At 58.2% G+C, this 26,174-nt stretch overlaps 2 protein-coding genes across 2 annotated transcripts; both read left to right on the top strand.

Annotated features, from left to right (window-relative positions):
• Positions 1 to 958: 958 nt before the first annotated feature.
• FAM50A (family with sequence similarity 50 member A) lies at positions 959 to 15,361 on the top strand. The gene is made up of 14 exons (XM_054052170.1): positions 959 to 1,039; positions 2,743 to 2,873; positions 4,284 to 4,368; positions 4,766 to 4,865; positions 8,998 to 9,104; positions 9,196 to 9,281; positions 10,872 to 10,938; positions 11,053 to 11,114; positions 11,225 to 11,301; positions 12,042 to 12,096; positions 12,312 to 12,360; positions 12,446 to 12,516; positions 14,337 to 14,447; positions 15,299 to 15,361. Exons 2-14 carry the CDS (start codon positions 2,763 to 2,765, stop codon positions 15,305 to 15,307), a joined length of 990 nt encoding a protein of 329 aa, XP_053908145.1. The 5' UTR covers positions 959 to 1,039; positions 2,743 to 2,762; the 3' UTR covers positions 15,308 to 15,361.
• Positions 15,362 to 19,821: 4,460 nt separating this feature from the next.
• UBL4A (ubiquitin like 4A) lies at positions 19,822 to 26,129 on the top strand. Its single transcript, XM_054052171.1, has 4 exons — positions 19,822 to 19,996; positions 20,675 to 20,780; positions 24,294 to 24,526; positions 25,933 to 26,129. The coding sequence occupies exons 1-4, from the start codon at positions 19,949 to 19,951 to the stop codon at positions 26,038 to 26,040; spliced, it is 495 nt and encodes a 164-aa protein (XP_053908146.1). The 5' UTR covers positions 19,822 to 19,948; the 3' UTR covers positions 26,041 to 26,129.
• Positions 26,130 to 26,174: the final 45 nt, after the last annotated feature.

The raw sequence follows: 26,174 nt of genomic DNA, 5'->3' as shown, positions 1-26,174 counted from the left end.
ACCCCCAAAATCTATGTGCCCCCCCCACATTGCTGCAGACAAGGGGGGGGAAATATCCCTCCTTTCTCCCCCCCCCACCATAGGGTGATTGGGTGAGGGGGGGCTCCCCCAAACCCTTTGCCCCTCCCATAAAAGGTCAGAAAACCCCTCTTTTCACCCCAAAATCCACGTGCCCCCCCCTCAAGCCCCCATTGCTGCAGACAAGGGGGAGAAAGACCCCCCAAAACCCCCCCTTTTTCCCCCTATGGGGTCCCCATCATCCCCCCCCCCTATTTATAGCGGGGTCCCCGTGCTCCCCCCACCCCCTATTTATTGTTTCTTGGTGTTGCTGGACAATAAAACCCACATCTGCCCCACGGCTGCCCCACAGCTGCCCCACAGCGACTGTGGTTTCTTTGGGGCCATTTTGGGGGGGTTTCGAGCCATTTTGGGGCCATTTAGGGCCACTTTGAGGGGTTTGGGGGGCAATTTCGCATCCAATTTAGGGGATTTGGGGTCGAATTTGGGGGGTTTTGGGGCCATTTGGAGGGGTTTGGGTCCAGTTTGGGGGATTTGGGGTCGAATTTTGAAGCTTCGGGGGGTATTTTGGGTCATTTCGGTTCCAATTTGGGGGATTTTGGGTCGAATTTTGAGGATTTGGGGGCGGTTTTGTGTCTAATTCAGGTCTAAATTGGGCCATTTGGAGGGGTTTGGGGACATTTATCAAAACGGGTGCAATTTGGAATCTTTTTGAGTCGAATTTTGAGCCTTTTGGGGCCATTTTGAGCCGTTTGGGGAGTTTCGGTTCCAATTTGAGGGGCGCTTTGCGTTCGTTTCGAGGACCCCATTTGCCTCACGGGTCCCTCTGCCCTCCCGGGGGCGTGGCCTGAGAGGGGGCGTGGTCTCATGAGGGGGCGTGGCTTCATGAAGGGGGTGTGTCTCAGCGAGCGGACCGGCCAGGGAGTGGGCGTGGCTTCTTTTCACTCCCCCCTCCCTCCGCGCGCGCACTTCCGGTCTCGCCACTTCCGCTTCCGGCGCCGCCGCTTTCTCTGCGCTCTCGGTGATGCCCCAAATCCCCCCCAAAACCGCGGACCCCCCCTCACCCCCCGGACCCCTAAACCCCCCGTTTCCGTCCCTTGACGCCCCCCGGGACCCCCGGAACCCCCTCGTCCCCCCTCGTCCCGGTCTCTAAAGCCCATTTTTGACCCCCCCCAAACCCCTCATTTTCCCCCTCAGTCTCAGCGCCCCCTTTTGACCTCCCGGAACCCCAAAATTCCCCCTCTCAGGACCCCCTCACAGAACCCCCGAACCCCTCATTTTCCCCCTCGGTCTCAACGTCCCCTTTGGCCTCCCGGAACCCCAAAATTCCCCCTAATCCACCTCTCAGGACCCCCTCACAGAACCCCTCATCCCCCCCTCTGACTCAACGCCCCCTTTGACCTCCCGGAACCCCAAAATTCCTCCTCTCAGGACCCCCTCACAGAACCCCCAAACCCCTCATTTTCCCCCTCGGTCTCAACGCCCCCCTTTGACCTCCCGGAACCCCAAAATTCCCCCTCTCAGGACCCCCTCACAGAACCCCCAAACCTCTCATCCCGCTCTCAGTCTCAGCGCCCCCCTTTGACCTCCCGGAACCCCAACATTCCCCCCAAACCCCCTCTCAGGACCCCGTCACAGAACCCCCAAACCCCTCATCCCCCCCTCGGTCTCAACGCCCCCTTTTGACCTCCCGGAACCCCAAAATTCCCCCCAAAACCCCTCTCAGGACCCCCTCACGGAACCCCCAAACCCCTCATTCCCCCTCTCGGACTCAACGCCCCCTTTGACCTCCCGGAACCCCAAAATTCCCCCCAAACCCCCTCAGAGAACCCCCAAACCCCTCATTTTCCCCCTCGGTCTCAACGCCCCCTTTTGACCTCCCGGAACCCCAAAATTCCCCTCAAACCCCCTCTCAGTCCCCCCCAGGACCCCCAAAACCTTTCTCTCCCCCTCCCTCCACACTCTAAAGGCCATTATTGGACCCCAAAAGCCCCCCCAGAACCACCCGGATCCCCCCAAATTCCCTCTCAGGACCCCCTGAAACACCAATTGCTCTTCACAGGACCCCCCAAAACCCCTCATTCCCCTCCCTGTGGTCTCTAAACCCCATATTTGCTCCTCCAGACCTCTCCTGATCCTCGTGTACCCCCTAAATCCCCTCTCAGGACCCCCTAAATCTTCTCATTCTTCTCTTCTCTGGTCTTTAAACCCCATTTTTGACCCTCCGGAACCCCTCAAAGCTCCTCTCTCCCCTCCCTCCGGTCTCTAAACCCCATTTTTGACCCCCCAGGACCCCTCAAAGCCCCTCTCTCCTCTCCCCTCGGTCTCTAAACCCCATTTTTGACCCCCCAGGACCCCTCAAAGCCCCTCTCTCCCCTCCCCTCGGTCTCTAAACCCCATTTTTGACCCCCCAGGACCCCTCAAAGCCCCTCACTCCCCTCCCTTCGGTCTCTAAACCCCATTTTTGACCCTCCGGAACCCCTCAAAGCCCCTCACTCCCCTCCCCTCAGTCTCTAAACCCCACTTTTGACCCTTTGGGACCCCTCAAAGCCCCTCTCTCCCCTCCCCTCGGTCTCTAAACCCCATTTTTGACCCTTTGGGACCCCTCAAAGCCCCTCTCTCCCCTCCCCCCGGTCTCTAAACCCCATTTTTGACCCCCCAGGACCCCTGAAAGCCCCTCTCTCCCCTCCCCCCGGTCTCTAAACCCCATTTCTGCCCCCCCAGGACCCCCCAGACCCGTCGCGATGGCGCAGTACAAGGGGGCAGCGAGCGAGGCCGGACGGGCGCTGCAGCTGATGAAGAAACGGGAACGGCAGCGAGAGCACATGGAGCAACTCCGGCAGCGGATCGCTGAGGTCGGGGGGGGCTAAAGTGGGATTTGGGGGGGTCTTGGGGTCTCTGTGGGGCTGGGGGACCCAAAATATGTGTGTGCGTGTGACTGTAGGGCCCAGAAATGGGGGGCGAGGGGAGTGTTTTGGGGTCTGGGAGTGTAGAAGTGGGGTTTTGGGGGGTCCTGGAGGGATTTGGGGGGGTCCTGGGTGGGTCTGTGGGGCTGGGGGCAACAGGGAGGGGGTCAGAAATGGGGTTTGGGGGGTCCTGGAGGGATTTGAGGGGGGTCCTGGGTCAGAAATGGAGTTTGGGGGGTCCTGGAGGGATTTGGGGGGGTCCTGGATGGGTCTGTGGGGCTGGGGGAAGCAGGGAGGGGGTCAGAAATGGGGTTTGGGGGGTCCTGGAGGGATTTGGGGGGGTCCTGGGTGGGTCTGTGGGGCTGTGGTCAGCAGGGAGGGGGTCAGAAATGGGGTTTAGGGGGTCCTGGAGGGATTTGGGGGGGTCCTGGGTGGATCTGTGGGGCTGTGGGCAACAGGGAGGGGGTCAGAAATGGGGTTTGGGGGGTCCTGGAGGGATTTGGGGGGGTCCTGGGTGGGTCTGGGGAGTGAGGAGGGGGTCCTTGGGGGGCAGAAGTGGGGTTCGGGGTGTTTATGGGGCTGGGGAGTGCCGTGGGACCCAGAAATGGGGGGCTGAGAGGGGTCTTTGGGGTCATTTCAGGGGTTTTGGGGCCATTTTGAGGTGGGTTTGGGGGTTTTGGGGTCAATTTGGGTCCAATTTAGGTGATTTTGGGGTGATTTTGGAAGGTTTTGGGTCATTTTAGGGGGTTTGGGGTCACGTTGGGTCAATATTGGGGGTTTTGTGGTCAATTCACGTACGATTATTGGGGCGATTGGGTCATTTTGGGGCCATTTTGGGGGTTTTGTGGTCAATTTGGGTCCAATTTAGGTGTTTTTGGGGTTGATTTTGGGGTCACTTTGGGTCTGATTTGGACCCAAATGGTTTTGAGTCGATTTTGGGTCTTTTTGGGGTCTATTTGGGGCCATTTTAGGGGAGTTTGGGGCTACTTTGGGTCCATTTCGGTTCTTTTGGATCCCTGTGGTTCATTTTGGGTCCAATGTAGGTGGTTTTGGGTCATTTTAGGACCATTTTTGGTGGAGTTTGGGCCATTTTAGGTCCAATTTCGGTGGTTTGGGGGCGATTATGGGGGATTTGGGTCATTTTGGGGCCATTTTGGGGAGATTTGGGAGCCATTTTGGGTCCAATTTAGGGGATTTGGGGTCTGAGGGACCCAGAAATGTGGGCCGGGGGGGACGTCTTTGGGGTCTGGGGGGATTTTGGGAGCATCTGGATGGCAGATGGGGGAGGGTGGGAGGTTTTGGGGGGCTCTGAGGGGTTTTTGGGGGGTCCCTGACCCCCATTTTTTTCCCCCCCCCCAGGAGAACAGCGCCAAATCCAACATCGACCGCAAGTTTTCGGCTCATTACGATGCGGTCGAAGCCGAACTCAAATCCAGCACCGTAGGTGAGGGGGGGGACCCCAAAAAAAAACCCCCCTTTGCCCCCCAAAATCCCCTTACGCCCCTCCCAGGGCTCCCCAAACCCCCCTGAGCCCTTCAGGGTTTCACCAAACTCCTCAAAACCACTTGAATCCACACAAAAATGCCCCCTAAACGCCCCCCAAAACCTGGGGGGGACCCCAAAAATCTCTTTTCCCCCACCAGGGCCCCCCTGAAACCTCTCAAAGCCCCCCAAAACCCTCCCCCCCACCCCCCCCGAGCCCCTCAGGTTCTTCTCAGACCTCTCAAAACCACTTAAATCCACCAAAAAATCGCCCCCCGGAGACCCTAAAATCCCATTTTTTTGCCCCAAACGCAGTTGGGGCTCCCCCCAAGTTCAGGTTTTGGGGTGTCCTCCCCCAGGTTTGGTGACGCTGAACGACATGCGGGCGCGGCAGGAGGCGCTGGTGAAGGAGCGCGAGAAGCAGTTGGCGAAGCGGGAGCAGAGCCGCGAGCTGCAGCTGTGAGACCCAAAACCCGACGGTTCTGACCCAAACCCCATCATTTCCGACCCAAAACCCACCGGTTCTGACCAAAAACCCACCGGTTCCGACCCAAACACCATTTTGACCCAAAACCCATCGTTTCTGACCCCAAACCCATCGTTTCTGACCCCAAACCCACCGTTTCTGACCCAAACCCCACCGGCTCTGACCCAAAACCCATCATTTGTGACCCAAAACTCACTGTTTCTGACCCAAAAGCCACCGTTTCTGACCCCAAACTCACCGTTTCTGACCCCAAACCCACCGTTTCTGACCCAAACCCCGACGTTTCTGACGCAAAACCCGACGTTTCTGACCCAAACTCACCGGTTCTGACCCCAAACTCACCAGTTCTGACCCAAAAGCCGTCGTTTCTGACCCAAACCCCGATGTTTCTGACCCAAAACTCAACGGTTCTGACCCCAAACTCACCGTTTCTGACCCCAAAACCACCGTTTCTGACCCAAACCCCACCGGTTCTGACCCCAAACCCACCGTTTCTGACCCAAAACCCACCGTTTCTGACCCAAACCCCACCGGTTCTGACCCAAAACTCACCGGTTCTGACCCAAAACCCACCGTTTCCAACCCAAACGCTGTTTCTGACCCAGAACCAACCGGTTCTTACCCAAAACCCGCTGCTTCTGACCCAAAACCCGACGTTTCTGACCCAAACCCACCATTTTCGACCCAAAACCCGACGTTTTCTACCCAAAACCTGACGTTTTCTACCCCAAACCCACCATTTCTGACCCAAACCCGACCGTTTCCAACCCAAAACCCACCATTTCTGACCCAAACACCATTTTGACCCAAACCCCACTGTTACTGACCCAAAACCTGACGTTTCTGACCCAAAACCCGACGTTTCCGACACAAAACCCACTGTTTCTGACACAAAACCGACCGGTTCTTACCCAAAACCCACCGGTTCTGACCCAAAACCCACTGTTTCCGACCCAAAACCCACCGGTTCTGACCCAAAACCCTCTGTTTCTTACCCAAAACCCGACGTTTCCGACCCAAAACCCACCGGTTCCAACGAAAAACCCACCATTTCTGACCCAAAACCCACCATTTCTGACTGAAAACCCGACATTTCTGACCCAAAACCCGACATTTCTGACCCAAAACCCACCGTTTCCGACCCAAAACCCACTGTTTCCGACCCAAAACCCACCGTTTCTGACCCAAAACCCACCGTTTCCAACGAAAATCCCAATGTTTCTGACCCAAAACCTGATGTTTCCGACACAAAACCCACCGTTTCTGACCCAAAACCCATCGTTTCTGACTCAAACCCGACCGTTTCTGACCCAAACCCACTGTTTTCGACCCAAAACCCGACGTTTTCTACCCAAAACCTGACGTTTTCTACCCCAAACCCACCATTTCTGACCCAAACCCCACCATTTCTGACCCAAACACCATTTTGACCCAAAACCCACCGTTTCTGACCCCAAACCCACCGGTTCTGACCCAAAACCCACCGTTTCTGACCCCAAACTCACCGGTTCTGACCCAAAACCCAGCGGTTCTGACCCAAAGTCCACCGTTTCTGACCCAAAACCCACTGTTTCTGACCCAAAACCTGATGTTTCTGACCCAAACCCATTGTTTTTGACCCAAAACCCGACGTTTTCTACCCCAAACCCACCATTTCTGACCCAAACCCAATGTTTCTGACCCAAACGCCACTGTTTCCGACCCAAAACCCACCATTTCTGACTGAAAACCCGACGTTTCTGACCCAAAACCCACTGTTTCTGACCCAAAACCCACTGTTTGTGACCCAAAACCTGACGTTTCTGACCCAAAACCCAGCATTTCCAACGAAAAACCCACCGTTTCTGACCCAAACCCAGTTTCGACCCAAAACCCACCATTTCTGACCCAAAACCCACCGTTTCTGAACCAAAACCCGATGGTTCTGACCCAAAACCTGCCATTTCTGAACCAAAACCCACCGTTTCTGACCCAAAACCCACCTTTTCCGACCCAAAACCCACCATTTCCGACCCAAAACCCACCGTTTCTGACCCAAACCCCACCATTTCTGACCCAAAACCCACCGTTTCTGACCCAAAACCCACCGTTTCTGACCCAAAACCCACCATTTCTGACCCAAAACCCACCGTTTCTGACCCAAAACCCACCTTTTCCGACCCAAAACCCACCGTTTCTGACCCAAAACCCACCATTTCCGACCCAAAACCCATCGTTTCTGACCCAAAACCCACCTTTTCCGACCCAAAACCCACCGTTTCTGACCCAAACCCCACCATTTCTGACCCAAAACCCACCGTTTCTGACCCAAAACCCACCATTTCTGACCCAAAACCCACCGTTTCTGACCCAAAACCCACCTTTTCCGACCCAAAACCCACCGTTTCTGACCCAAAACCCACCATTTCCGACCCAAAACCCACCGTTTCTGACCCAAAACCCGACATTTCTGACCCAAAACCCACCATTTCCGACCCAAAACCCACCATTTCCGAACCAAAACCCACCGTTTCCGACCCAAATCCCAACGTTTCTGACCCAAAACCCGACATTTCTGACCCAAAACCCACCATTTCCGACCCAAAACCCACCGTTTCCGACCCAAAACCCACCATTTCCAACCCAAAACCCACCGTTTCTGACCCAAATCCCAACGTTTCTGACCCAAAACCCACCCAAAACGCCCCCAAAATCCATCCCCGAAACCCTAAATCCACCTTTTGTGCCCCAAAAAGCACTTTCACCCCAAAACCCATTTCATTTCACCCCAAATGCAGCTTTGGGACTCAAAATCCACCCCTTTTGGCCCAAAAATCACATATTGTGCCCTTAAATGCACCTTTTGGACCCCAAAATCTCCCTTTTTTGACCCAAAGTCCACATTTTGTGTCCCCAAATTCACGTTTTGTGCCCCAAACCCCTCCTCTCTCACCCCCAAATCCATCTTTTTTGACCCCAAAATGCCTCTTAGTCCCTCCCAGTGCTCCCAGTTCCCCCTCCCAGTGTTCCCAGTGCCCCCAGTTCCCCCTCCCAGTCCCTCCCAGTGTTCCCAGTGCCCCCAATTCCCCTTCCCAGTTCCTTTTACCCCCTCCCAGTGCTCCCAGTTCCCCCTCCCAGTGCCTCTTAGTCCCTCTCAGTGCTCCCAGTTCCCCCTTCCAGTGTTCCCAGTGCCCCCAATTCCCCCTCCCAGTGCCTCTTACTCCCTCCCAGTGCTCCCAGTTCCCCCTCCCGGTGTTCCCAGTGCCCCCAATTCCCCCTCCCAGTGCCTTCTACCCCCTCCCAGTGCTCCCAGTTCCCCCTCCCAGTGTTCCCAGTGCCCCCAATTCCCCCTCCCAGTCCCTCCCAGTGTTCCCAGTGCCCCCAATTCCCCTTCCCAGTTCCTTTTACCCCCTCCCAGTGCTCCCAGTTCCCCCTCCCAGTGCCTCTTAGTCCCTCTCAGTGCTCCCCGTTCCCCCTTCCAGTGTTCCCAGTGCCCCCAATTCCCCCTCCCAGTGCCTTCTACCCCCTCCCAGTGCTCCCAGTTCCCCCTCCCAGTGTTCCCAGTGCCCCCAATTCCCCCTCCCAGTCCCTCCCAGTGTTCCCAGTGCCCCCAATTCCCCTTCCCAGTTCCTTTTACCCCCTCCCAGTGCTCCCAGTTCCCCCTCCCAGTGCCTCTTAGTCCCTCTCAGTGCTCCCAGTTCCCCCTTCCAGTGTTCCCAGTGCCCCCAATTCCCCCTCCCAGTGCCTCTTACTCCCTCCCAGTGCCCCCAGTTCCCCCTCCCAGTGTTCCCAGTGCCCCCAATTCCCCCTCCCAGTGCCTCTTACTCCCTCCCAGTGCTCCCAGTTCCCCCTTCCAGTGTTCCCAGTGCCCCCAATTCCCCCTCCCAGTCCCTCCCAGTGTTCCCAGTGCCCCCAATTCCCCCTCCCAGTGCCTCCCAGTCCCTACCAGTGTTCCCAGTTCCCCTCCCAGTGTTCCCAGTGCCCCCAATTCCCCCTCCCAGTGCCTCTTAGTCCCTCCCAGCGCTCCCAGTTCCCCCTCCCGGTGTTCCCAGTGCCCCCAATTCCCCCTCCCAGTCCCCCCCAGCGTTCCCAGTGCCTCCCAGTAAGCCCAGTTCCCCCCCGCAGGCAGCTGGAGCGGCAGCGGGAGCGCGAGCGCAAACAGGAGGCGAAGCGCAAGATCTGCAGCCTCAGCTTCAGCCTCGACGAAGAGGCGGCGGACGACGAACCCCCCGGTGCGGTTTGGACCAGTTTGGACCAGTTTGAACCAGTTTGAACCGGTTTGGGGGGTTTTTGGGGCTCAACCCCCCCTTTTCGCTCCCTCAGAGGCCCCCGAAGAGCCCCCAAAAAAGAAGAAATTGGGCAAAAACCCGGATGTCGACACCAGTTTCCTCCCGGATCGGGACCGGGAGGTACTGGGAGGGGCGGTTTGGGGTGAAAAAAGGGGATTTGGGGGCACAGAAGGTGGATTTGGGGGGGAAAAGGGGAGATTTGGGGGCACAAATGATGGGTTCGGAGTCACCAAAAGTGGATTTGGGCGTAAAAAGGGTGAAAGAGGTGGAATTTGGAGGGAAAAATGTGGGTTTTCAGTCAGAAATGGTGGAATTTGGGGTGAAAAATGTGGGTTTTCAGTCACAGAAGGTGGAATTTGGGGTGAAAAATGTGGATTTTCAGTCAGAAAAGGTGGAATTTGGAGTGAAAAATGTGGATTTTCAGTCAGGAAAGGTGGAATTTGGGGTGAAAAATGTGGATTTTCAGTCACAAAAGGTGGATTTTGGGGTGAAAGAGGCGGAATTTGGAGTGAAAAATATGGGTTTTCAGTCACGAAAGGTGGATTTTGGGGTGAAAGATGTGGAATTTGGAGAGAAAAATGTGGATTTTCAGTCAGGAAAGGTGGAATTTGGAGTGAAAAATGTGGATTTTCAGTCACAGAAGGTGGAATTTGGGGCTCGGGGTTGGATTTTGGGGTGAAAGAGGTGGAATTTGGAGTGAAAAATGTGGATTTTCAGTCAGAAAAGGTGGAATTTGGGGTGAAAGAGGTGGAATTTAGAGTGAAAATGTGGATTTTCAGTCAGAAAAGGCAAAATTTTGACAGAAAAATGTGGATTTTCAGTCAGAAATGGTGGAATTTGGGGTTCAGAGGTTGGATTTTGGGGTGAAAGATGTGGAATTTAGAGTGAAAAATGTGGATTTTCAGTCACAGAAGGCGGAAATTGGGTCACAGAAGGCGGATTTTGGGGTGAAAGAGGTGGAATTTGGCGTTCGAGTGTTGGATTTTGGGGTGAAAGAGGTGGAATTTGGAATAAAAATGGATTTTCAGTCAGAAAAGGTGGAATTTGGGGTTCAGGGGTTGGATTTTGGGGTGAAAGAGGTGGAATTTGGACTGAAAAATGTGGATTTTCAGTCACAGAAGGCGGAAATTGGGTCACAGAAGGTGGATTTTGGGTCATAAAAAGAGGATTTTGGGGTGAAAAGGGATTTTGGGTCACAGAAAATGGATTTTGAGGTGAAAGGTATAGATTTTTGGGTCACAAAAGATGGATTTTGTGGTGGAAGAGGTGGATTTGGGGGCACAAAAGTTGGATTTGGGGGTGAAAGGGGGAGATTTTTGGTCACAAAAGGTGGATTTTGGGGGGAAAAGGATAGATTTTGGGTCTCAAAAGGTGGATTTTGGGTCATAAAAAGGGGATTTTGAGGTGAGAAGAGGATTTTGGGTCACAGAAAATGGATTTTGAGGTGAAAGGGGGAGATTTTTGGTCACAAAAGGTGGATTTGGAGGTGAAAGGGGGAGATTTTGGGTCACAAAAGGTGGATTTTGGGTCACGAAAGATGGATTTTGTGGTGGAAGAGGTGGATTTGGGGGCACAAAAGTTGGATTTGGGGGTGTAAGGGGTAGATTTTTGGTCACAAAAGGTGGATTTTGGGCTGAAAGAGGTGGATTTTGGGGCATAGGGGTGGTTTTGGGGGTCGCAGCCCCCCATTTTTCCACACCCCATTCCCAGGAGGAGGAGAACCGCCTGCGGGAGGAGCTGCGCCAGGAGTGGGAAGCGAAGCAGGAGAAGATCAAAAGTGAGTGGGATTTTGGGGTTCAGGGGAGGCTTTTGAGGCTTAGGGGGGGTTCCCAGCCCCCCCCTTTTCCCTCTCGCACCCCCAAATGTGCTGTTTTTCACCCCAAAACCATAGATGAGGAGATCGAGATCACGTTCAGCTACTGGGACGGCTCCGGGCACCGGCGGACGGTGAAGGTTGGGGGGACAGTGGATTTTGGGGGGGGGTTGGAGGGTTTTGGGGGGGAACCCTGAGGGGTTTTGGGGGTGGGGGGAGTCCTGGGACCCCCCATTTTTTCCCCCCTCAGATGAAGAAAGGGAATACGATGCAGCAGTTTCTGCAGAAAGCGTTGGAGATTCTGCGCCGCGACTTCAGCGAATTGAGGTGAGGGAGGGGTTAAAGGGGGGGAGGGGTTAAAGGGGGAGGGGTTAAAGGGGGAGGGGTTAAAGAGTGTGGGGGAGGGGTTAAAGGGGGTGGGGGAGGGGTTAAAGGGGGTGGGGAGGGGTTAAAAGGGGTGGGGGAGGGGTTAAAGGGAGTGGGGAGGGGTTAAAGGGGTGGGGAGGGGTTAAAGGGGTGGGGGAGGGGTTAAAAGGGGTGGGGGAGGGGTTAAAAGGGGTGGGGAGGGGTTAAAAGGGGTGGGGAGGGGTTAAAAAGGGGTGGGGGAGGGGTTAAAGGCGGGAGGGGTTAAAAAGGGGTGGGGAGGGGTTAAAGGGGGAGGGGTTAAAGAGGGGGAGGGGTTAAAGAGGGTGGGGGAGGGGTTAGAGGGGTGGGGAGGGGTTAAAAGGGGGTGGGGGAGGGGTTAGAGGTGGTGTGGAGGGGTTAAAGGGGGAGGGGTTAAAGAGGGGTAGGGGAGGGGTTAAGGGGAGTGGGGAGGGGTTAAAGGGGTGGGGAGGGGTTAAAAGGGTGGGGGAGGGGTTAAAGGGGTGGGGAGGGGTTAAAGGAGGAGGGGAGGGGTTAAAGGTGTGGGGGAGGGGTTAAAGGGGGTGTGGAGGGGTTAAAGGAGGAGGGGAGGGGTTAAAGGTGTGGGGGAGGGGTTAAAGGGGTGGGGGAGGGGTTGAAGGGGTGGGGGAGGGGAGAAGGAGGTGGGGGAGGGTTCTCACGGTGCTGCCCCCCCCCCCCCCCAGGTCAGCAGGGGTGGAGCAGCTCATGTACATCAAAGAGGATCTGATCATCCCCCATGTAAGCCCCTCCCCCACCATCTCGGCCCCTCCCCCACCCCCTTTAACCCCTCCCCACCCCCTCGGCCCCTCCCCCTCCTGTTACCCCTCCCCCAATCGCTCCTCCTGCCCCTCCCCACCCCTTCCCACACTTTTAGCCCCTCCCCCCTCGTTTTGGCCCCTCCCCCAGCTCGTTTTGGCCCCTCCCCCTCACTGTTGCCCCTCCCCCCCCCGCAGCACCACAGTTTCTACGATTTCATCGTGACGAAGGCGCGCGGCAAAAGCGGTGAGTGAGGGGGAGGGGGAGGGGCGGGAGGCACCGACGGTGACGTCACCAACGCCACTGTGGCCCTTTCCCCCCCCCCCCTCAGGGCCCCTCTTCAACTTCGACGTTCACGATGACGTTCGTCTCCTTAACGACGCCTCAGTGGAGAAGGACGAGGTGCCGCCCCTCCCCCTCCCCATCATGGCCGCCCTTTATAACCCCTCCCCATCATGGCCGTCCTTTATAACCCCTCCCATCATGGCTGCCCTTTATAACCCCCCCCATCATGGCCGTCCTTTATAGCCCCTCCCCATCATGGCCGCCCTTCATAACCCCTCCCCATCATGGCCGCCCTTTATAACCCCTCCCATCATGGCCGCCCTTTATAACCCCTCTCCATCATGGCCGCCCTTTATAACCCCTCCCCATCATGGCCGCCCTTTATAACCCCTCCTATCATGGCCGTCCTTTATAACCCCTCCCCGTCATGGCCGTCCTTTATAACCCCTCCCATCATGGCTGCCCTTTATAACCCCTCCCCATCATGGCCGCCCTTTATAGCTCCTCCCCATCATGGCCGCCCTTTATAACCCCTCCCCATCATGGCCACCCTTTATAGCCCCTCCCCATCATGGCCGCCCTTTATAACCCCTCCCATCATGGCTGCCCTTCATAACCCCTCCCCATCATGGCCGCCCTTTATAACCCCTCCCATCATGGCCACCCTTTATAACCCCTCCCATCATGGCCTCCCTTTATAACCCCTCCCATCATGGCCGCCCTTTATAACCCCTCCCCATCATGGCCGCCCTTTATAACCCCTCCCATCATGGCCGCCCTTTATAACCCCTCCTATCATGGCCGTCCTTTATAACCCCTCCCCATCATGGCCGCCCTTTATAACCCCTCCCATCATGGCCGCCCTTTATAATTCCTCCCCATCATGGCCTCCCTTTATAACCCCTCCCATCATGGCCGCCCTTTATAACCCCTCCCATCATGGCCGCCCTTTATAACCCCTCCCATCATGGCCGCCCTTTATAACCCCTCCCATCATGGCCGCCCTTTATAACCCCTCCCATCATGGCCGCCCTTTATAACCCCTCCCCATCATGGCCGCCCTTTATAACCCCTCCCATCATGGCCGCCCTTTATAACCCCTCCCCATCATGGCCGTCCTTTATAACCCCTCCCATCATGGCCGCCCTTTATAACCCCTCCCATCATGGCCGCCCTTTACAGCTCCTCCCCATCATGGCCACCCTTTATAACCCCTCCCCATCATGGCCGCCCTTTATAACCCCTCCCATCATGGCCGCCCTTTATAACCCCTCCCCATCATGGCCGCCCTTTATAACCCCTCCCATCATGGCCACCCTTTATAACCCCTCCCATCATGGCTGCCCTTTATAACCCCTCCCATCATGGCCGCCCTTTATAACCCCTCCCCATCATGGCCGCCCTTTATAACCCCTCCCATCATGGCCGCCCTTTATAACCCCTCCCCATCATGGCCGTCCTTTATAACCCCTCCCATCATGGCCGCCCTTTATAACCCCTCCCCATCATGGCCGCCCTTTATAACCCCCCCCATCATGGCCTCCCTTTATAGCCCCTCCCATCATGGCCGCCCTTCATAACCCCTCCCCATCATGGCCGCCCTTTATAACCCCTCCCATCATGGCCGCCCTTTATAACCCCTCCCATCATGGCCGCCCTTTATAATTCCTCCCCATCATGGCCGCCCTTTATAACCCCTCCCATCATGGCCGCCCTTTATAACCCCTCCCATCATGGCCGCCCTTTATAACCCCTCCCATCATGGCCGTCCTTTATAACCCCTCCCATCATGGCCGCCCTTTATAACCCCTCCCATCATGGCCGCCCTTTATAACCCCTCCCATCATGGCCGCCCTTTATAACCCCTCCCCCTATGGCTCCTCCCCCCGTTTAACCCCGCCCCTCCCGGGCCCCATTTAACCCCTTTGGTGCCGCAGTCCCACGCCGGGAAGGTGGTGCTGCGCTCGTGGTATGAGAAGAACAAACACATCTTCCCGGCGTCGCGGTGGGAACCGTACGACCCCGAACGCAAATGGGAGCGCTACACGGTGAGGGGGGGCACTGAGGGGGCGACTGGGGGGCTTTGAGGGGGTCTGGGGGCAGTTGGGGGGACTGAGGGGGTGATTGGGGGTCTTTGAGGGGGTAATTGGGGGCTCAGGCGGGACCGAGGGGGCAATTGGGGGTCTTTGAGGGGATCTGAGGGCAGTTGGGTGGCTCAGGGGGGACTTAGGGGGCAATTGGGGGTCTTTGAGGGGATCTGAGGGCAGTTGGGGGGGCTCGGGGGGGGGCAATTGGGGGTCTTTGAGGGGGTAACCGGGGACACTTAGGGGTCTTTGAGGGGATCAGAGGGCAGTTGGGGGGGCTTGGGGGGGCAATTGGGGGTCTTTGAGGGGGTAATTGGGGCTCAGGGGGGACTTGGGGGGCAATTAAGGGCAAATTGGGGTTTGGGGCCATTTTGGGTCCCATTTAGGTCTAAATTGGGCCATTTTGGGTCCGATTTGAGGGATTTAAATCAAATTTAGGGGTTTGGGGTCCAATTTGGGAGATTTTTGGGTCCCATTTTGGGGGGTTTGGGGTCATTTTGGGTACAGTTAAGGTGCGTTTGGGGACTTTGAGGCCATTTTGGGGCCAATTTAGGTGGTTTTGGGTCATTTTGGGGCCAATTTAGGTGGTTTTGGGGCAATGATGGGGATTTTGGGGCCATTTTTTGGTGGTTTTGGGTCAATGATGGGGGTTTTGGGTCATTTTGAGTCCAATTTAGGTGGTTTTGTGTAATTTTGAGGCAAATTTAGGTGGTTTTGAGGCTATGATGTGGATTTGGGGTCATTTTGGTGCCATTTTTGGTGCTGTTGGAGCCATTTTGGGTTCCGTTTGCCTTTACTCTCCGCTCTCTCTCCAGATCCGGTGATGCCGCGCGGCCCCTCTCTCTCCGCCCCCCCCAAATAAAGACACCCCAAAGTCACTGCTTTGTCCCCCCCCAAACCCGGAGCCGTTCATTCCGGGGGGTTCCCGGGGGGGTTCCCGGCGGGGTCGAAGCGTTCGATGGTTTCCAGCGCGAGGCCCAAAAGCTCCAGGAAGGAGGAGACGACGCCGCGCAGCGCCCGCGGCTCCGCGCCCGCCCAGCGCCTGCGCACAGGGTCAGCGCCGGACCCGACCCGCCCCCAACACGCCTTTGGCCCCGCCCCCACCTCATTTCCCCCACCCTTTTTAGCCCACACCAATTGCCCCTCCCCCTCTCTCCACTCCCCGCTGCCCCTCCCCCATAGCCCCACCCACTCCTCTCCCCCCACTCACACCTCCAGCCCCTCCCCCCTCAGCCCCTCCCCCACTCTCCCCTCAACCCCTCCTCTCAGCCCCTCCCCCACAGCCCCTCCCCACTCCCGCCCCTCCCCCACTCTCCCCTCAGCCCCTCCCCTCCATCATAGCCCCTCCCCCACTCTCCTCTCAGTCTCCCCAATAGCCCCTCCCCCACTCTCCCACCCCCCTCCCCATAGCCCCTCCCCCACTCTCCCCTCCAGCCCCTCCCCATAGCCCCTCCCCCTCTCCCTTTAGCCACTCCCTCTCCTCTCAGCCCCTCCCCATTCCTGCCCGTCCCCTCTCTCCCTTCCCCATAGCCCCTCCCCCTCTCTCCCCTCCCCCATAGCCCCGCCCCCACTCATGCCTCCAGCCCCTCCCCTCCTCAATATCCCCTCCCCATAGCCCCTCCCACTCCCCAATAGCCCCTCCCCACTTGCCCCTCATCCCCTCCCCCTTCCCATAGCCCCTCTCCCCATAGCCCCTCCTCCACTCTCCCCTCATCCCCTCCCCCATAGCCCCTCCCCTCTCCCCATAGCCCCGCCCCCACTCACGTCTCCAGCCCCTCCCCCTCTCCCCATAGCCCCGCCCCCTCTCCCCTATAGCCCCGCCCCCACTCACGCCTCCAGCCCCTCCCCCGTCACGCTCAGCCTCGGGTGGGGGAGGGTCCGTCCCTGGCCGGGGGGGGAGGGGCGCAGGTCGGGCTCGAGCGCCCCCAAAGCCACTCGGGCCGCGCGGGGGGGGAGGGGCACCCGCACCCACCGGGGGAGGGGCGTCAAGGACACAACGGGGGACCCCAAAAATTGGCCCAAAACCCCCCCATCAGCGCCCCAAAACCACCGAAATTGGCCCCAAAATGACCCAAACCCCCATCATTGCCCCGAAACCACCTGAATTGGCCCCAAATTGACTCAAAACCCCCATCATTGCCCCAAAACCATCTAAATTGGCCCCAAAATGACCCAAAACCACCTAAATTGGCCCCAAAATGACCCCAAACCCCCATCATTGCCCCAAAAGCACCGAAATTGGTCCCAAAATGACACAAAACCCCCCATAATGGCCCAAACCCACCTAAATTGGCCCCAAAATGACCCAAAACCCCCATCATAGTCCCAAAACCATCTAAATTGGCCCCAAAATGACTCAAAATGACCCATAATTGCCCCAAAACCACCTAAATTGGCCCAAAATTGACTCAAAACTCTCATCATTGCCCCAAAACCACCGAAATTGGTCCCAAGATGACCCAAAACCCCCCATCATCGCCCCAAAACCACCTAAATTGGCCCCAAAATGACACAAAACCCCCATCATTGCCCCAAAACCATCTAAATTGGCCCCAAAATGACCCCAAACCCCCATCATTGCCCCAAAACCCCCCAAATTGGACCCAAAATGACCCAAACCCCTATAATTGCCCCCAAACCACCTAAATTTTCCCAAAAATTACCCAAAGCCACTGAAATTGGCCCCAAAATTACCCAAAATCCCCCATAATTGCCCCAACATTACCCAAAAGCCCCCATAATTGCCCCAAAACCACCTAAATTGGCTCCAAAATGGCCTCAAAGTCCCCAAACTGTCCCCAAACGCACTTTAACTGTACCCAAAATGACCCCAAACCCCCCAAATAGGACCCAAAATCTCCCAAATTGGACCCCAAACCCCTAAATTTGACCTAAAATCCCTCAAATCGGACCCAAAATGGCCCAATTTAGACCTAAATGGGACCCAAAACGGCCCCAAACCCCAATTTGCCCCAACTGCCCCCTCAGTCCCCCCTGAACCCCCAACTGCCTCCAATCACCCCCTCAAAGACCCCCAATTGCCCCCAGATCCCCTCAGGGACCCCCAGTTGCCCCCCAAGTCCCCTCTGAGCCCCCCAACTGCCCCAAATCACCCCCTCAAGGACCCCCAATTGCTCCCCCTGAGTCCCCCAACTGCCCTCAGATCCCCCCAAAGACTCCCAATTGCCCCCCAAGTCCCTCCTGAGCCCCCCAACTGCCCTTAGATCCCCTCAAAGACCCCCAATTGCCCCCCAAGTCCCTTCCTGAGCCCCCAATTACCCCCTCAAGGACCCCAAATTGCCCCCTAATTCATCCCTGAGCCCCCCAACTGCCCCCAGATCCCCCCAAAGATTCCCAATTGCCCCCTAAGTGCCCCCTGAGCCCCTCAAGGACCCCAATTACCCCCCAAGTCCCCCAACTGCCTCCCTCAATCCTCCCCAAAGCGCCCCACGTCGCCCCTGAGCCCCCAACTACCCTCCAAGTCCCCTCCAAGACGTCCATTTGCCCCCCGAAGTGCTCCCAATTGCCCCCAATTCCTCCCCGACCCCCCCAACTGCCCCCCGACCCCCAGTTGCCCCCTCCCCCTCCAGGTCTCCCCCAAACCCCCTCAAAGCGCGGATACAGCTCCAGCGTCTCCCTCTCCGCCGCCATTCTCACGCCGAGCGCCTTCAAACCCGCCGCTTCCGGTCAGGGAGGAGCCGCTCTGCCCCGCGCTGAGCCATTGAATCCCGTTCAACTCGATGGTATCGGGTGGGGAGGGGGGGGTGTGTGAAGGAGTCGCTCTGCCCCGCCTGGCGCCATGGAACTTCTTTCGACTCGATGGTACCGAATGAAGGTTGGGGAGGGCCTGTGTGAAGGAGACGCTCTGCCCCGCCTGGCGCCGTTTAACCCCGTTCAACTCGGTGGTAAAAGAGCCCCTTTTTACATCTCCAAGTCCCATTTTTGGGGTTCCAACCCCGTTTTAGGGCTTTTTGCCCCCAATTTACGCCCCTCCCCTCTTTTGGGTCCCATTTTTGGGGTTTCAACCCCATTTTTGGGCCCCCTCATTTCAATTTTGGGTCGTCGTCCCCCCCCATTTTTGGGATCTCCCTCCATTTTTGGGGTCTCTCCCCCCATTTTTGGGACCCCCTTCCCAGTTTTTTGGGGGTTTTCTCCCCTATTTTTGTATTTTTGGTCTCTCTTCTCCTATTTTTTGGGGTTCCCTCTCTCATTTTTGTGGCTTCCCCCCATTTTGAGGCTCATTTTTGCCCCCCACCCCCCATTTTTGGAGGTTCCCCCAATATTTTTACGGCTTCATCCTCATTTTTGAGCTCTTTCTTCCTATTTTTGAGTTCCTTTTCCCTATTTTTTCCCCCTTTCCCCCATTTTTGGGTCTAATATTTTGACCTATTCTCTTATTTTTGGGACATTTGCCTCATTTTGGGGGTTTTTGCCTCATTTTTGGGGGTCTCTGATCCTGATTTTGGGGTCTTTTCTATTTTTGGGGTTCCCTCTTCTGTTTTCACGTTTTTGATGTATCCTTTGTTATTTTTTGGAGCCGCTTCTCCCATTTTTATCGTTTCCCCCCAATTTTGGGGCTCATTTCTCAGTCCCCCTAAATTTTGGGTTTTTTTTCTTCACTTTCGGGGTCTCTCTTTTATTTTCGAGTTGGGCTTTTTCCGTAATTCCCTTATTTTGGTCCAATCTTTGGGGCTCTCTCCTTATTTTTTTGGCCTTTGCTTATTTTTAGGGTTCCTCCTAATTTTATGGCTCTCTGATCCCACTTTTGGGGTTTTCTTCTATTTTTGTGGCTTTTCTTTCGATTTTTCTCCTTTTTCGGCTCTCGTTTTCTATTTTTTCCCTATTTTTTCCCCTTTTCTCCCTTTTGCTGGAGTTTTTTCTTCTATTTTTGCGGTTTTTCCCCCATTTTTGGGGCTGCACACGATTTTTCGACTTTCCCCCTCATTTTGGGGGTCTCTGATCCCATTTTTGAGGTCTTTTCTTCTCCTTTTACGTTTGTTTTTGTATTTTTGATGGGTTTTGTTCCTATTTTTGTGATTTTCTCCTCATTTTGGGGCTCAGTGCTTGCCCCCCCCCCCCCATTTTTCGTGCTGGGCCCCATTTTTAGCGTTTCCCCCTCATTTTGAGGGGTCCCCGCGCCCATTTTTGGGGTCCTCACCTCATGTTCGTTCTTCTACTTCAAAACTCCATTAGTAACATATGAAGAGTGAAAGAGCCGCTCTGCCCCACCCGGCGCCGTTCACTTTTGACTCCCGTTCAACTCGATAGTAAAATGGCGGAGGAGCCGCTCTGCCCCACTTGGCGCCGTTCACCCCTACTCAACTCGATGGTACCAGTTGGTAGAGGAGACGCTCTGCCCCTCCAGCGCCATTGAACCGAGTTCAACTCGATGGTACCTGGAGTTGTTGGGGGGGGTGGAAAAGGCGCCTCTCTGCTCCTCAGGTCCTCCAGGTACCGGTGCCGCCATGTTGCTCACGGTGAAGGCGCTGCAGGGGCGCGAGTGCAGCCTCGAGGTGGGGGGGGGGGGGGCGATATTGGGGGGAGGGGACCGCATTTTGGGGGGGTTTGAGGGGGTTCAGGGGAGGGGACCCCCATAATAGGGGGGAGGAGGGCCCGAAGACCCTCAGTTTGGGCGGGGGGAGGAGGGATTTGGGGAGAGGGGACCCCAATATTTGGGGGGGGGGGGCAGTTTGGTGGAGGAGGTGCTCAAAGATGCCATTCTGGGGGGGACGGGGACCCCAATATTGGAGAGAGACCGGGATTTGGGGGGGGGGGGAGCCCCAGTCTGGGGAGTGGGGGTTTGGGGATCCCCATTTTGGGGGGGGACACCCTTAGTTTGGAGGGGAGGGGACTCCCAATATTGGGGGGCAGTGGTTCAGGGACCCCCAGTTTGGGGGGATTGAGGTGATTTTGGGGGGGGTGGGTGGGAGGGGACCCCAATATTGGTGGAGGAGGGGCTCGTTTGGCATCCTCGTTTTGAGGGTGTTGGGGGAGGGGACCCCTAGTTTTGGGGGGGGGGGAAGGGCTCAGGGACCCACATTTTGGGGGGGTTTTGGGGAGGAGACGCCTCTAATTTTAGGGGGCAGACTGTCAAAGCCCCCCAAATTTGGGGCACTCCTGCCTATTTTGAGGGGTTTTTGGGGGGGTCCTGGTGTTTTTGGGGTGCCCTGACCCCCTCCCCTGCCCCCCAGGTACCCCCCGAGGCGCGAGTCGGGGAGGTAAAGCGGCTGCTGGGAGAGAGACTTGGGGTCCCCCCCGAGCGGCAGCGGCTCCTGCACCGGGGGAAGGCGCTGGCGGGTGAGGGGGGGCAAAAATGGGGGGCTGGGGGGGATATTGGGGGGATTTGGGAGGGGATTGGGGGGGTTAGGGTGTGGGAAGGGCAAAAACGGGGGGCTGGGAGCTGGATTTTGGGGGGTTGGGGGGGTTTAGGGTGTGGGGAGGGCAAAAATGGGGGCGGGATTTGGGGGTATTAGGGGTGGGGAGGGCAAAAATGGGGGGCTGAGGGGGGATATTGGGGGGATTTGGGAGGGGATTGGGGGGGTTAGGGTGTGGGAAGGGCAAAAACGGGGGGCTGGGGGCTGGATTTGGGGGGATTTGAGAGGGAATTGGGGGATTAGGAGGGGATTGGGGGGGTTAGGGTATAGTTAGGGCAAAAATGGGGGGCTGGGGGCTGGATTTGGGGGGGTTTGGGAGGGATTTGGGGGGATTAGGGGTGGGGAGGGCAAAAATGGGGGGCTGAGGTCTGTAATTGGGGGAATTTGGGGGGGAATAGGGGTGGGGAGGGCAAAAACGGGGGGCTGGGGGCTGGATTTGGGGGGATTGGGGGTGGGGAGGGCAAAAGTGAGGGGCTGGGGGTTGGATTTGGGGGGATTTGGGAGGGGATTGGGGGGGTTACGGGGTGGGGAGGGCGAAAATGGGGGGCTGAGGGCTGTAATTGGGGGAATTTGGGGGGGATTAGGGGTGGGGAGGGCAAAAATGGGGGGCTGGGGGCTGGATTTGGGGGGATTTGGGGGGGATTAGGGGTGGGGAGGGCAAAAATGGGGAGCTGGGGGCTGGATTTGGGGGGACTTGGGAGGGGATGGGGGGTGTAGGGTGTGGGGAGGGCAAAAATGGGGGGCTGGGGGCTGGATTTGGGGGGGATTAGGGGTGGGGAGGGCAAAAATGGGGGGCTGGGGGCTGGATTTGGGGGGGATTAGGGGTGGGGAGGGCAAAAATGGGGGGCTGGGGGCTGGATTTGGGGGGGATTAGGGGTGGGGAGGGCAAAAATGGGGGGCTGAGGGCTGGATTTGGGGGGATTTGGGGGGGATTAGGGGTGGGGAGGGCAAAAATGGGGAGCTGGGGGCTGGATTTGGGGGGACTTGGGAGGGGATGGGGGGTTTAGGGTGTGGGGAGGGCAAAAATGGGGGGCTGGGGGCTGGATTTGGGGGGATTTGGGGGGGATTAGGGGTGGGGAGGGCAAAAATGGGGAGCTGGGGGCTGGATTTGGGGGGACTTGGGAGGGGATGGGGGGTTTAGGGTGTGGGGAGGGCAAAAATGGGGGGCTGGGGGCTGGATTTGGGGGGGATTAGGGGTGGGGAGGGCAAAAATGGGGGGCTGGGGGCTGGATTTGGGGGGGATTAGGGGTGGGGAGGGCAAAAATGGGGGGCTGGGGGCTGGATTTGGGGGGGATTAGGGGTGGGGAGGGCAAAAATGGGGGGCTGGGGGCTGGATTTGGGGGGGATTAGGGGTGGGGAGGGCAAAAATGGGGGGCTGGGGGCTGGATTTGGGGGGGATTAGGGGGGATTGGGGTGGGGAGGGCAAAAATGGGGGGCTGAGGGCTGTAATTGGGGGGATTTGGGGGGGATTAGGGGTGGGGAGGGCAAAAATGGGGAGCTGGGGGCTGTAATTGGGGGGATTTGGGGGGGATTAGGGGTGGGGAGGGCAAAAATGGGGAGCTGGGGGCTGGATTTGGGGGGACTTGGGAGGGGATGGGGGGGTTTAGGGTGTGGGGAGGGCAAAAATGGGGGGCTGGGGGCTGGATTTGGGGGGATTTGGGGGGGATTAGGGGTGGGGAGGGCAAAAACGGGGGGCTGGGGGTTGGATTTGGGGGGATTTGGGAGGGGATTTGGGGGGATTGGGGTGGGGAGGGCAAAAATGGGGGGCTGGGGGTTGGGTTTGGGGGGATTTGGGAGGGAATTGGGGGGATTGGGGTGGGGAGGGCAAAAATGGGGGGCTGGGGGCTGGATTTGGGGGGGATTAGGGGTGGGGAGAGCAAAAGCGGGGGGCTGGGGGCTGGATTTGGGGGGATTTGGGGGGTTTAGGGTGTGGGGAGGGCAAAAACGGGGGGCTGGGGGTTGGATTTGGGGGGATTTGGGGGGGATTAGGGGTGGGGAGGGCAAAAACGGGGGGCTGGGGGTTGGATTTGGGGGGGATTAGGGGTGGGGAGGGCAAAAATGGGGGGCTGGGGGCTGGATTTGGGGGGGATTAGGGGTGGGGAGGGCAAAAATGGGGGGCTGGGGGCTGGATTTGGGGGGGATTAGGGGTGGGGAGGGCAAAAATGGGGGGCTGGGGGCTGGATTTGGGGGGGATTAGGGGTGGGGAGGGCAAAAATGGGGGGCTGAGGGCTGGATTTGGGGGGGATTAGGGGGGATTGGGGTGGGGAGGGCAAAAATGGGGGGCTGAGGGCTGTAATTGGGGGGATTTGGGGGGGATTAGGGGTGGGGAGGGCAAAAATGGGGAGCTGGGGGCTGTAATTGGGGGGATTTGGGGGGGATTAGGGGTGGGGAGGGCAAAAATGGGGAGCTGGGGGCTGGATTTGGGGGGACTTGGGAGGGGATGGGGGGGTTTAGGGTGTGGGGAGGGCAAAAATGGGGGGCTGGGGGCTGGATTTGGGGGGATTTGGGGGGGATTAGGGGTGGGGAGGGCAAAAACGGGGGGCTGGGGGTTGGATTTGGGGGGATTTGGGAGGGGATTTGGGGGGATTGGGGTGGGGAGGGCAAAAATGGGGGGCTGGGGGTTGGGTTTGGGGGGATTTGGGAGGGAATTGGGGGGATTGGGGTGGGGAGGGCAAAAATGGGGGGCTGGGGGCTGGATTTGGGGGGGATTAGGGGTGGGGAGAGCAAAAGCGGGGGGCTGGGGGCTGGATTTGGGGGGATTTGGGGGGTTTAGGGTGTGGGGAGGGCAAAAATGGGGGGCTGGGGGCTGGATTTGGGGGGATTTGGGGGGGATTAGGGGTGGGGAGGGCAAAAACGGGGGGCTGGGGGTTGGATTTGGGGGATTTGGGAGGGGATTTGGGGGGGTTACGGTGTGGGGAGGGCGAAAATGGGGGGCTGAGGGCTGTAATTGGGGGAATTTGGGGGGGATTAGGGGTGAGGAGAGCAAAAACGGGGGGCTGAGGGCTGTAATTGGGGGGATTTGGGGGGGATTAGGGGTGGGGAGGGCAAAAATGGGGAGCTGGGGGCTGGATTTGGGGGGACTTGGGAGGGGATGGGGGGTTTAGGGTGTGGGGAGGGCAAAAACGGGGGGCTGGGGGCTGGATTTGGGGGGGATTAGGGGTGGGGAGGGCAAAAGTGGGGGGCTGGGGGCTGGATTTGGGGGGGATTAGGGGTGGGGAGGGCAAAAATGGGGGGCTGGGGGCTGGATTTGGGGGGGATTAGGGGTGGGGAGGGCAAAAATGGGGCGCTGGGGGCTGGATTTGGGGGGGATTAGGGGTGGGGAGGGCAAAAATGGGGGGCTGGGGGTTGGATTTGGGGATTGGGGGGTCACAGGGGGGCTTTAGGGAACAAGGGGGTGTCTTAATATTGGGGTCCCCCCCTTTTTTTGCCCCCCCAGACGACCGTCCCCTCTCGGATTACGCTCTGGGTCCGTCCCCCCGCCTCAACCTGGTGTTAAAACCAGGAGGGAGTGGCGAAAAAGGGGGGTCGGGAGTTTTGGGGGACCCCCCTCCTGCTTCTTCTCCTCCGCCCCCCCCAACCTCGTTCTTTGCGGGGGGGGCTCTGGCCCGGCTGCTGACGAAACATTTTGGGGCGCAGGAGGGGCCGCGCGTCCTGCAGCAGCTGCAGAAGGTGGGGAGGCAGGAAGGGGGTTTGGGGGGGCTGAGGGGTGTTTTGGGGGGTCAGGAAGGGAATTTGGGGGGCTGAGGGGCGTTTGGGGGGGCAGGAAGGGGATTTGGGGGGGCTGAGGGGCATTTGGGGTGTCAGAAAGAGGGTTTGGGGGGGCTAAGGGGTGTTTTGGGGGGGTCAGGAAGGGGATTTGGGGGTGGCTGAGGGGCATTTGGGGGGTCAGGAAGGGGATTTGGGGGGGGCTGAGGGGCATTTGGGGGGTCAGGAAGGGGATTTGGGGGGGCTGAGGGGCGTTTGGGGGGGTCAGGAAGGGTGTTTGGGGGGGCTGAGGGGCGTGTGGGGGGGTCAGGAAGGGGATTTGGGGGTGCTGAGGGGCGTTTGGGGGGTCTGGAAGGGGGTTTGGGGGGGCTGAGGGGCATTTGGGGGGTCAGGAAGGGGGTTTGAGGGGCTGAGGGGCATTTGGGGGGTCAGGAAGGGGATTTGGGGGGGCTGAGGGGCGTTTGGGGGGTCAGGAAGGGGATTTGGGGAGGCTGAGGGGCATTTGGGGGGGTCAGGAAGGGGATTTGGGGGACTGAGGGGCATTTGGGGGGGTCAGGAAGGGGATTTGGGGGCGCTGAGGGGCATTTGGGGGGGTCAGGAAGGGGGTTTGGGGGGCCTGAGGGGTGTTTTGGGGGGTCAGGAAGGGGATTTGGGGGCCTGAGGGGTGTTTTGGGGGGTCAGGAAGGGGATTGGGGGGGCTGAGGGGTGTTTTGGGGGGTCAGGAAGGGGATTTGGGGGGGCTGAGGGGCATTTTGGGGGGTCAGGAAGGGGATTTGGGGGGGCTGAGGGGCGTTTGGGGGGTCAGGAAGGGGGTTTGGGGGGGCTGAGGGGCGTTTGGGGGGTCAGGAAGGGGGTTTGGGGGGGCTGAGGGGTTGAGAGGCGTCAGGAAGGGGATTTGGGGGGGCAGAGGGGCATTTTGGGGGGTCAGGAAAGGGGTTTGGGGGGGCTGAGGGGCATTTTGGGGGGTCAGGAAGGGGATTTGGGGGGGCTGAGGGGCATTTGGGGGGGTCAGGAAGAGGATTTGGGGGTGCTGAGGGGCATTTGGGGGGGTCAGGAAGGGGATTTGGGGGCGCTGAGGGGCATTTTGGGGGGTCAGAAAGGGGATTTGGGGGGGCTGAGGGGCGTTTGGGGGGGTCAGGAAGGGGATTTGGGGGCGCTGAGGGGTGTTTTGGGGGGTCAGGAAGGGGATTTGGGGGTGCTGAGGGTTTGGGGGGGGTCAGGAAGGCGATTTTGGGGACCTCCAAGAGGTGTGTGGAGGGGTTTAGTGGCTTTGGGGGTGATCTTGAAGCATTTTTGGGGGGGGTCCCTGTGTCTTTGGGTGGGAGATGGGTGGAATCGAGTGGATTTTGGGGTTCCCCCCCCTCCCCCAGGACTACGAGCAGAGCCTCCGCGGCCTCAGCCTGGACGACGTCGAGCGTTTGGGGGCGCGACTGCTGCAGCCCGAGGGGTCCCCCCCTGCCGCCGAGACCCCCCCATAACGCCGCACCCCAAAAACCCACCTTTTTTTAGTCCCAACCCCCCCCCCCGAACCCCTCCTTGTGCACCCCAAAATCCCTCTATTAATAAAGTCTATGGACCAGGAGCCAATGTTGGGGTTCAGGTTGAGGGGGGA

Source organism: Cuculus canorus, chromosome 32, assembly GCF_017976375.1.
Source record: "Cuculus canorus isolate bCucCan1 chromosome 32, bCucCan1.pri, whole genome shotgun sequence".
Taxonomy (NCBI): domain Eukaryota; kingdom Metazoa; phylum Chordata; class Aves; order Cuculiformes; family Cuculidae; genus Cuculus; species Cuculus canorus.
Note: the sequence above shows the minus strand (reverse complement) of the source record. Positions and strands in the feature narration are given on the sequence as shown.

What these genes read in the sequence shown, in the direction of transcription:
- FAM50A (XM_054052170.1), top strand. Translation starts at nt 2,763, where the DNA reads ATGGCGCAGTACAAGGGGGCAGCGAGCGAGGCCGGACGGGCGCTGCAG. An exon ending in ACTCAAATCCAGCACCGTAG is followed by an intron (nt 4,369 to 4,765) that starts GTGAGGGGGGGG and finishes GTCCTCCCCCAG; the next exon opens with GTTTGGTGACGCTGAACGAC. An exon ending in TCCCGGATCGGGACCGGGAG is followed by an intron (nt 9,282 to 10,871) that starts GTACTGGGAGGG and finishes CCCCATTCCCAG; the next exon opens with GAGGAGGAGAACCGCCTGCG.
- UBL4A (XM_054052171.1), top strand. Translation starts at nt 19,949, where the DNA reads ATGTTGCTCACGGTGAAGGCGCTGCAGGGGCGCGAGTGCAGCCTCGAG. An exon ending in GGCGCGAGTGCAGCCTCGAG is followed by an intron (nt 19,997 to 20,674) that starts GTGGGGGGGGGG and finishes CCTGCCCCCCAG; the next exon opens with GTACCCCCCGAGGCGCGAGT. An exon ending in TCCTGCAGCAGCTGCAGAAG is followed by an intron (nt 24,527 to 25,932) that starts GTGGGGAGGCAG and finishes CCCCTCCCCCAG; the next exon opens with GACTACGAGCAGAGCCTCCG.